This window comes from Biomphalaria glabrata, chromosome 12 (genome assembly GCF_947242115.1).
Source record: "Biomphalaria glabrata chromosome 12, xgBioGlab47.1, whole genome shotgun sequence".
Lineage (NCBI taxonomy): Eukaryota > Metazoa > Mollusca > Gastropoda > Planorbidae > Biomphalaria > Biomphalaria glabrata.
Genome location: NC_074722.1, coordinates 8,546,707 through 8,556,856, shown reverse-complemented (window position 1 = coordinate 8,556,856; position 10,150 = coordinate 8,546,707). Strand labels below are relative to the sequence as shown.

Sequence of the window (10,150 nt, the reverse complement as noted above, 5' to 3'; positions counted from 1 at the left end):
AAGAATAAAACTTTTCCTTTTGATTACATCTCTAAATTATTTCCACTAGTTGTATACAGTTGCGTTGGACAAGCAACGGTAACGTTGCAAAGGTATAATTAGAAAAATTGCTCATAAAATAATGTTTTAAATTATGTTTAACTTATAAGCATACTAAATACATTATTTGACTTTTAAAACAAAAATAAACATTTTATTCAATATATAAGTAGCTTACATTACAGAACATACTTAATTTAGTAATAGAAATATTTTTTTAAAAACATTTTTTCAGAATAAAAAGTTTGCATAACAATTTTTTAAATATACAGGAAAATTACCTCCCTTAGTATTATAGTCTCCCATGTTTTTCACTATTCATAGTAACACAAGCGTTTATCTGAATTCACTGCAGGTAGGCAGTTGTGTAATCGAATATACTTGCTAGCACTTTAATACCCTCAAAGTATTAATCTGTGTTTCATGCTTTAAACGTTTAGTATAAGTTCAGATTAGCTAGTTTGTCTCCCTTTAGTTACTGTTGACACTTACTTCATCTTCCTCTGACTTGGAGACATTGAGAACAAAACGGGTGAGACTTTCCGTCTCACTAGAGACATCGCTTGTTTCACTAATGGATGGGTTCACGACGGATGTCACGCTCGCAGAGATCGAGCAATACGATTGTGAGCTAGTTACTGAGATTGCCTCCTCTGTTACAGACATGTTACAAACCGTTACGGAAATAGTTTCGTCTTTCTGAGACGGTTCGTCAGGGACACTTTCAGTTTCCGATTGGTTGCAGACCGTGTCACTAACTGAGTCGCCGACAGCTTCTTGTGTTCTGTCGCCAGGTTCAGACTTATAACACACCCTAAGGTCAACGTGTCCTTCGTTAGCACAGAAATCTTCACTTAATGAAGTCACGTGACCTATACTTTCAATAAGCCGTAAGGATTTGTTCCACGCATAGTTTCGTACATCCTTACATAATATTTGACAGTACACACAAGCCTCAATAACAAAACCATGAATCTTTCTAGGGTCAATATTTTCTGTCACAGTTTCTGTTACGTAACGATACACTAAGTCATACTTTGAGAGGATCAGTTTCTTGACCTCTACCTTGATGTGGGATTGCTTCTCCACGGACTCTCTGTGCTTCAGGAAACAGGACTTGTACTTCTCAAAACCATCCTTGGAGTACCCAGCGTGCAGCAGCATTCCATGCACGCAGGCCAAAAGATAGTTGGATAAGAAATCGAAGCTGTCTCCTCTGTTTGCGCTCTCGAAGTCCAAAATATCTTGCATATACTCTTCAGGCAGTTTTAAAAGATCCATTTTGCTGAACTCAGGTTCTGAATACTCTAATTGCTTTTTCTGTATTCCAAGAACTATCCTTAAATGTGCAAGGTCCAAGAGAACTTTGAGTCTGTGTCCATTGTTTTTGGCATTTTCTTGTAGAACTTTACATGCTTTCATGTTGAATTGAAAAGCTTTGAAATAGTCCTTTCTGGGAATATACACAAGAAATGGTTTGTTAGATTTTTAAAATGTGAATATTTGAGGATTTTATTTGTTTTTAATTGTTTTTTAAAATGAGATAAATGTGAAAATTGTGTAAAATTTAGAAAAATACATTAAACATATAATTTGTTAGTTTTAATTTGTTTTTTAAAGTTCATCTTTGAGCGAGTGATTTTGCTATGACATACCAGGACAATGGTTTTGTGACTGCTCTGAGATCTGGGGCCTTGGGTTTTGTGGGCCAAACGTGTTGCGTTACTGCACGAAAATTTGGGGTGCATGGTAATGTGTAAGTACATTGAGTTATGGATCCATTGTGTGATACTGCAATGAGTTCTGGATCCATTGTGTGATACTGCAATGAGTTCTGGATCCATTGTGTGATACTGCAATGAGTTCTGGATCCATTGTGTGATACTGCAATGAGTTCTGGATCCATTGTGTGATACTGCAATGAGTTCTGGATCCATTGTGTGATACTGCAATGAGTTCTGGATCCATGGTGTGATACTGCAATGAGTTCTGGATCCATGGTGTGATACTGCAATGAGTTCTGGATCCATTGTGTGATACTGCAATTAGTTCTGGATCCATGGTGTGATACTGCAATGAGTTCTGGATCCATGGTGTGATACTGCAATGAGTTCTGGATCCATGGTGTGATACTGCAATGAGTTTTGGATCCATTGTGTGATACTGCAATGAGTTCTGGATCCATTGTGTGATACTGCAATGAGTTCTGGATCCATTGTGTGATACTGCAATGAGTTCTGGATCCATGGTGTGATACTGCAATGAGTTCTGGATCCATTGTGTGATACTGCAATGAGTTCTGGATCCATTGTGTGATACTGCAATGAGTTTTGGATCCATTGTGTGATACTGCAATGAGTTCTGGATCCATTGTGTGATACTGCAATGAGTTTTGGATCCATTGTGTGATACTGCAATGAGTTCTGGATCCATGATGTGATACTGCAATGAGTTCTGGATCCATTGTGTGATACTGCAATGAGTTCTGGATCCATGGTGTGATACTGCAATGAGTTATGGATCCATTGTGTGATACTGCAATGAGTTTTGGATCCATTGTGTGATACTGCAATGAGTTTTGGATCCATTGTGTGATACTGCAATGAGTTCTGGATCCATTGTGTGATACTGCAATGAGTTCTGGATCCATGGTGTGATACTGCAATGAGTTCTGGATCCATTGTGTGATACTGCAATGAGTTCTGGATCCATTGTGTGATACTGCAATGAGTTCTGGATCCATTGTGTGATACTGCAATGAGTTCTGGATCCATGGTGTGATACTACAATGAGTTCTGGATCCATTGTGTGATACTGCAATGAGTTCTGGATCCATTGTGTGATACTGCAATGAGTTCTGGATCCATTGTGTGATACTGCAATGAGTTATGGATCCATTGTGTGATACTGCAATGAGTTTTGGATCCATTGTGTGATACTGCAATGAGTTCTTCACCCATGTTGTGATACTACAATGAGTTCTTTACCCATGTTGTGATACTACAATGAGTTCTTCACCCATGTTGTGATACTGCAATGAGTTTTGGACCCATGGTGTGATACTGCAATGAGTTTTGGACCCATGTTGTCATACTGCAATGAGATTTGGACCCATGGTGTGATACTGCAATGAGTTTTGGACCCATGGTGTGATACTGCAATGAGTTTTGGACCCATGGTGTGATACTGCAATGAGATTTGGACCCATGGTGTGATTCTGCAATGAGTCATTATAGAGAAGAATTGAGAGGAAAAAGGAAAGAAAAGTGAATGATAAAGCGATGGGGAGAGACACAGAGTAACACACACAAACAGAGAGAAAGTTAAAGAGAGAGAAAAAAGAGAAAGTGAGAAAAAGAAAGAGAGAGAGGGGGAGAGAAAGAGAGAGAAAATAGTGAAAGAGAAAAGAGAGAAAGATGAAACGAGAGTAAGAGAAAGAAAGAGTAAGAGAGACAAGGAGTGAGAGAGAGAAAGAGAGAGAGAGAGAAAACGAGAGTAAGAGAGACAGGGAGTGAGAGAGAGAAAGAAAGAAAGAGAAAACGAGAGAGAGAAAAATTGAGAGAGATAGAGAGAGAAAGAAAATAGAGAGAGAAAGAGAGAGAGAGAGAGAGAGAGAGAGAGAGAGAGAGAAAGCGAATCCATGGTAAGTAAATAATTACTTCTGTGTATTGATCTCAGCAAGATGATTTAATGTTAAAGCTCTATCATTAAAGTGCCAGTTGGTTTCTTGCAGTATGTCCAAGGCTTCATGAAGATATTTTTGACAGTCCCTCAAGGAGTCTAAAGGAGAAGCAAAACAAAAAGCCAAATTTAATAACCCTAAAATTCTATCAATCTCAAGTCAGTCACACATATATTATTTTCTGATTGATATAACTTTTTTTAAACACATATTTATTATCCCAGTTCGTTGTTTTGTTTTGTTTTTTTAGAGGGCACTAAAAGGATGAGTCCCACTAGGAATCATAAATTGCTCCCCTTTTACCTTCTCATGCCACTGACAAATGTTCTGTCGGCTCTAATATCGGAACCACACGTGAAGGCAATGGTTTGCCTATTTGTCAGAGGCCACTTTTGTAACGCAGGATGCAATATCAATCTAGATCTAGAGCTAATCATTTAAGATTAGAAAAAAAATTACCTTTGTCTTTGGAGAGTTTGTAAGTAAGCATGGCTATGTTATTTAAAGATATCACAAGAATGTACGGAGTTATCTTTCCTAACCGGCGCCGTACTTCTAATGACTTCTTATACCATTTCAAAGCATTCGGCAAATCTTCACCTTTCAATAGAGAGAAAAAATAATACTATTTTAAAAACAAAGAAATACATATCTGCCACATTTCTCAATACTCAAATAATAATATCCTTTTTTTCTAAGTAAACAAAAGCTTAATTACCTCTAATTGATTAACTAGTTGTTTATTTTTTTCATTGATTCGTGTGTCGTCATCGACATCAAATAATTGTGCACATTTTTAACTTCACCCGAGTATAGGAACTGGTAGAAATAGCGGGTACAAGATTCCACCCAAACAGAGGGACAGAGCTTTTTAAAAATACATGTACAAAATGTGCATAGAAGTCTTTTTATTTTTACATGTTTGGAATGTTCCATCAGATTTGAAGATAATGATATCCTAGCCATGGACTCGAAGACAAGCCCTATTATGTTAAACAATAAACAGAAGCTTTAATGTTGTGTACACTTTAAATTGTATGTTTGAGATTGCTCTGTATGTCAGCGTAAAAGTTAATGGAGTGATACACACACGTCCAGTGTAATCTTTATTGTTGAAGATATAATCTTACTGGAATAAATATAACTTTAAACCATAAATATTGATTTCGTGGGCTCTACCTAAAAAAAATGTCTGCACTAGAGTTAAACATCTTCATACGATGGGCCCTAAGTACACAATTAGCTCACCTCTCTCAAAGGCCAGGCCAATGTTGTTTAAGAGAACAGCGTACTGCGGATGGACGTTTTCCTTCTCGCTCTCGAGGTCATGCAGTAGTGGGAAAAGTTTATTTAAAGCTTCATTTTCATGGCCTGAAATCATAAAGTGCATTGTCACGTGACTTCGTCAGACTTCTGCTCTCTGAGTGTAAAGGAAAAAGTAATCAATAAAAAAGACATAACAGTGTTTGTTTATAACAATTCAGCAGACAAAAGTGAACAAACATGTAGGCTGATAATGATAGAAAGTATGTACGAATTATTGACTACTCGTTACATCATTAAAAGTATAATTTATATCTCTCATTTATGGCGTACTGAAAAGACATTTTTAATCTCTCTACTTTGTACTTTGTTTTTTTTTTTTACACGTTTGGGTAGGAAGACAACATCAAAGAATGGACTGGCAGGCCATTGAAAAATGTTTGTTTGTAAAATGTTTTACATGTTTCGGATGTTCCTTCAGAGTTGAAGATATTTGACTTCCTAGTCCAAACCTCCCCCAGGACGAAGGGGATGAGAGCGGGCAGGGTTTGAACCCGGGACCATCCATAAATCCGAACGACAGTCCAGCGCGCAAACCGCACGACCAGGCAGCCATCAAAGGCAAAAGACAGAGAGGAAGGGAGAAAGATGTACGACGAATCTTGCGTGGACTTCAAAGGTCCAACAGACTAAGGGATAGTTGAATACGGTGAATAGTTGAAAGAACAGACTATATTCAGAAGAAACGTGCGTCATTCTTCGAGACTGGCTGCGGCCAATGCGCCCTTTTCTTGCAAGGGCATCAGTAGCTTCTATTCTTTCAAAAGTGTTCATCAAAAAAGCAGCGACGTGCTTCTATACACTTGTCTGACCAATTATTATTCTGGGCGATTAAAAAACAATGTTTACTATAACTTAATTGTTTACATTGTGCTTGTCTTAGTTTCAATTCCTCATCTTGCTATAACCCCAGCATGTGACCTCAGCACCCAATGGATTAGAATAACTACGTATGACGTGTACTTACCTGTGAATATTAAAGGAATGGTTTCGTAAATACCAGCAGTGAAATTCTCTTCCTTCACGAGAAATTCTGGAACCTTCAGACTCTCTGAGACATCTCCAAAGTGATGAGGTATTTTGCTCTCTATTGCATCTCTAAAATAACTGAATAGAACACGAGAATAACGCAAACATACTTTTCAATCTTTAAGCGTTCGAAAGGATTTCTTTCTTGTTATAATGCTTTAATCTTTAATTTATATAACATATAAAAAAAATCAACAATTACCGTAGAGCGTCCTGATTTTTTCCTTGTCTCTGTAGTATGATGCCCTTTCTCACTGCTGCCCATCTGTAGAAATAAGCCAAGTTTCTTTCTCTTAGGACTGACAATGCTGAGTCCAAAGTTTGTTCCGCAAGCTGCCAGTTATTATCTAAACATGGAAAAATACTGTCTGTATTAAAGTAGTTATAGTGAAGTTAAAGTTAAAAGACCTTGCGATCTATAGGGTCATCTGTTTCTGTGGCCCAAGGTTAACGAGTGTGTCATGTGGCAAGCACAACGACCAACCGCCATTACTTTTCCACGACTCAGAGGCGCCCAAACATCCCGAAATTTAAAATCCCAGTCTTCACCAGGATTCGAAACCGGGACCCCCGTTTCAGAAGCTAAGCGCTTTACCACTTAGCCACTGCGCCTCCCAATGAATTATAGATTCTAAGAAAATACATTTTGATGACAATATAATGGGTACTTGTAATTTGCGTAAAAAGTATTTCTTCTATGTAGTTATCATTTTATTAACATGTCTCTTTTTTTTCGCAATGAAAAGCCCCATCAGTAAAACTATTTCAGATTTTTTTAAAAATGTGCTTGTTAAATCTACTGAGATCTATGAGATCTGCTTAGTGCAAGACTTGCTAAGGTTTGCCTAGGACTAGGATGTTGCTATGAGGATTGCATAAAAGAACACTGGGAGAGAGGAGTAGGGGCCATTGTTTGGTCGAGACGAGCGGGAATTCGAGCTTTGCGTTGGTATTGGACAGTGTTAGGGGGAGGTATGGCGTGAGTAAATGTTAGTTTGATATTTTGGTATGATAGTTATATCCCCTTGTATGTGTATTCCCAGGTTGTGAATGTGAACAGTCTTGCACGTGTTGTGAACTGAAGGGTTAAGTCTTCGTTGAATGTAAGAGAGAGAGTGTGTTAAGTTAGTGAGGTCTTGCTCCCGTTCCAGGAAGGTTGGACAATCGCTTCCTGGACTGGTGTTTATGTATTATTTACTGACAGTTAATATAAGTGTGTGCTTATTAAGTATTAAAGTATTATTTGCATTTCCATGGATATCTGAGTTGGAGTTAGAGTGTATTAAGTAGTAATTGTTCTTATTTGTGTAACAAGTATTAATGAATTTTAATTGAATATTCATATCACTAACGAGCCAAGACAAAGCAAAGCTAAGAAATGAACCCCTGACAGACAGCTTAGGGAAGTATGGTTGTAATGGTTGATGTTTATCAGAGGTGCCCCCAGAAATAAATATTTTTAGATGCCAGCCCAATTTCTCCTGCAGGATGAACGCGGGCTGGATTTGGACTCGAGACGATCCTAATGACTGTCCGAGGCGCATACCACACGACCAGGTAGCCATCATTTACTATGGAAAAGTTTGGGAGTCCACCCAATTGTACTGGGTACCGGACATACTTTGGGAAAGTAAAAGCGGTTGGTCGTTGTGCTAGCCCCATGCTACCGTCGTTAACCGTCGGCCACAGAAAGAGATGTATAAAATACCTTCCTTAGGGGAACAGTACCAGGAAAAAAAAGAAGAGGCAGACAACATAAAAGAATGGACGGGCCTGCCATTGAAAGAGGTTCTAACTAAAGCAAAAGACAGAGAGAAATGGAGAAAGATGGTCGACAAATCTTGCATGGTGCCCCAACGGTCCAAAGGACAAAAGGTTAGGTAAAGGTAAATGTAAAAATGATATGAAATGTGTCTATATTTAATTAAAGATAAACATTTATTTACTTAAAACAAACGTTTCATGGATATGTCCATATAATTCCAATATGTGGTGGTGGAAAATCCAGAAAGATCTTGTTTCTCCTGACATCAATGTCTGGAAAGCACTCAAGAAAACAAAAACTTACTTGTTCCTAATGCATAGAGATTTCCACAGTGAGCTTTGATTGCAGCACATACTCCGGGATCTTTAGCCCTTTTCAACAATTTATTGTAGAACTTTTTGGCTTTGTCTGGAAAAGTGTACATAATCAACCTCCCAGCAGCAAAAGCAATCTGATGAAAGAACATGAGATCGAAATGTTTGGCATTAGGGCGGGAGAATGATTGTTGTAACAGACCTTACAATGTGAGTCTACAGAGCTATCATTAGGGCGGGAGATCGCTTGCTGTAACAGACCTTACAATGTGAGTCTACAGAGCTATCATTAGGGCGAGAGATCGCTTGCTGTAACAGACCTTACAATGTGAGTCTACAGAGCTATCATTAGGGCGAGAGATCGCTTGCTGTAACAGTCCTTACAAAGAGAGTCTACAGAGCCATCATTAGGGCGAGAGATCGCTTGCTGTAACAGACCTTACAATGTGAGTCTACAGAGCTATCATTAGGGCGAGAGATCGCTTGCTGTAACAGACCTTACAATGTGAGTCTACAGAGCTATCATTAGGGCGAGAGATCGCTTGCTGTAACAGACCTTACCTATGTGAGTCTACAGAGCCATCATTAGGGCGGGAGAATGATTGTTGTAACAGACCTTACAATGTGAGTCTACAGAGCTATCATTAGGGCGGGAGAATGATTGTTGTAACAGACCTTACAATGTGAGTCTACAGAGCTATCATTAGGGCGGGAGAATGATTGTTGTAACAGACCTTACAATGTGAGTCTACAGAGCTATCATTAGGGCGAGAGATCGCTTGTTGTAACAGACCTTACAATGTGAGTCTACAGAGCTATCATTAGGGCGGGAGATTGCTTGTTGTAACAGACCTTACAATGTGAGTCTACAGAGCTATCATTAGGACGGGAGAATGATTGTTGTAACAGACCTTACAATGTGAGTCTACAGAGCTATCATTAGGGCGGGAGAATGATTGTTGTAACAGACCTTACAATGTGAGTCTACAGAGCTATCATTAGGGCGGGAGAATGATTGTTGTAACAGTCCTTACAATGTGAGTCTACAGAGCTATCATTAGCGCGGGAGAATGATTGTTGTAACAGACCTTACAATGTGAGTCTACAGAGCTATCATTAGGGCGGGAGATTGCTTGTTGTAACAGTCCTTACAATGTGAGTCTACAGAGCTATCATTAGGGCGAGAGATCGCTTGCTGTAACAGTCCTTACAAAGAGAGTCTACAGAGCCATCATTAGGGCGAGAGATCGCTTGCTGTAACAGACCTTACAATGTGAGTCTACAGAGCTATCATTAGGGCGGGAGAATGATTGTTGTAACAGACCTTACAATGTGAGTCTACGGACCTATCATTAGAGCGGGAGATTGCTTGTTGTAACAGACCTTACAATGTGAGTCTACAGAGCTATCATTAGAGCGGGAGATTGCTTGTTGTAACAGTCCTTACAATGTGAGTCTACAGAGCTATCATTAGGGCGAGAGATCGCTTGCTGTAACAGTCCTTACAAAGAGAGTCTACAGAGCCATCATTAGGGCGAGAGATCGCTTGCTGTAACAGACCTTACAATGTGAGTCTACAGAGCTATCATTAGGGCGAGAGATCGCTTGCTGTAACAGACCTTACAATGTGAGTCTACAGAGCTATCATTAGGGCGAGAGATCGCTTGCTGTAACAGTCCTTACAAAGAGAGTCTACAGAGCCATCATTAGGGCGAGAGATCGCTTGCTGTAACAGACCTTACAATGTGAGTCTACAGAGCTATCATTAGGGCGAGAGATCGCTTGCTGTAACAGACCTTACAATGTGAGTCTACAGAGCTATCATTAGGGCGAGAGATCGCTTGCTGTAACAGACCTTACCTATGTGAGTCTACAGAGCCATCATTAGGGCGGGAGAATGATTGTTGTAACAGACCTTACAATGTGAGTCTACAGAGCAATCATTAGGGCGGGAGAATGATTGTTGTAACAGACCTTACAATGTGAGTCTACAGAGCT

General features: G+C 39.2%; 1 protein-coding gene across 1 annotated transcript; it reads right to left on the bottom strand.

Moving 5' to 3' along the window:
* Positions 1-227: 227 nt before the first annotated feature.
* Positions 228-8,285, bottom strand: LOC106059060 (uncharacterized). The gene is made up of 7 exons (XM_013216590.2): positions 8,142-8,285; positions 6,276-6,420; positions 6,012-6,151; positions 4,970-5,092; positions 4,181-4,321; positions 3,699-3,819; positions 228-1,492 (listed from the first exon to the last, which is right to left on the bottom strand). The coding sequence occupies exons 1-7, from the start codon at positions 8,260-8,262 to the stop codon at positions 511-513; spliced, it is 1,773 nt and encodes a 590-aa protein (XP_013072044.2). The 5' UTR covers positions 8,263-8,285; the 3' UTR covers positions 228-510.
* Between the last annotated feature and the right edge of the window lie 1,865 nt (positions 8,286-10,150).

Coding starts and splice junctions, on each gene's coding strand:
- LOC106059060 (XM_013216590.2), bottom strand. CDS start 8,262: ATGTACACTTTTCCAGACAAAGCCAAAAAGTTCTACAATAAATTGTTG. Junction 6,421..8,141: donor TCTCTATGCATTAGGAACAA/GTAAGTTTTTGT, acceptor TTCCATGTTTAG/ATAATAACTGGCAGCTTGCG. Junction 5,093..6,011: donor CATTCCTTTAATATTCACAG/GTAAGTACACGT, acceptor TTATGATTTCAG/GCCATGAAAATGAAGCTTTA.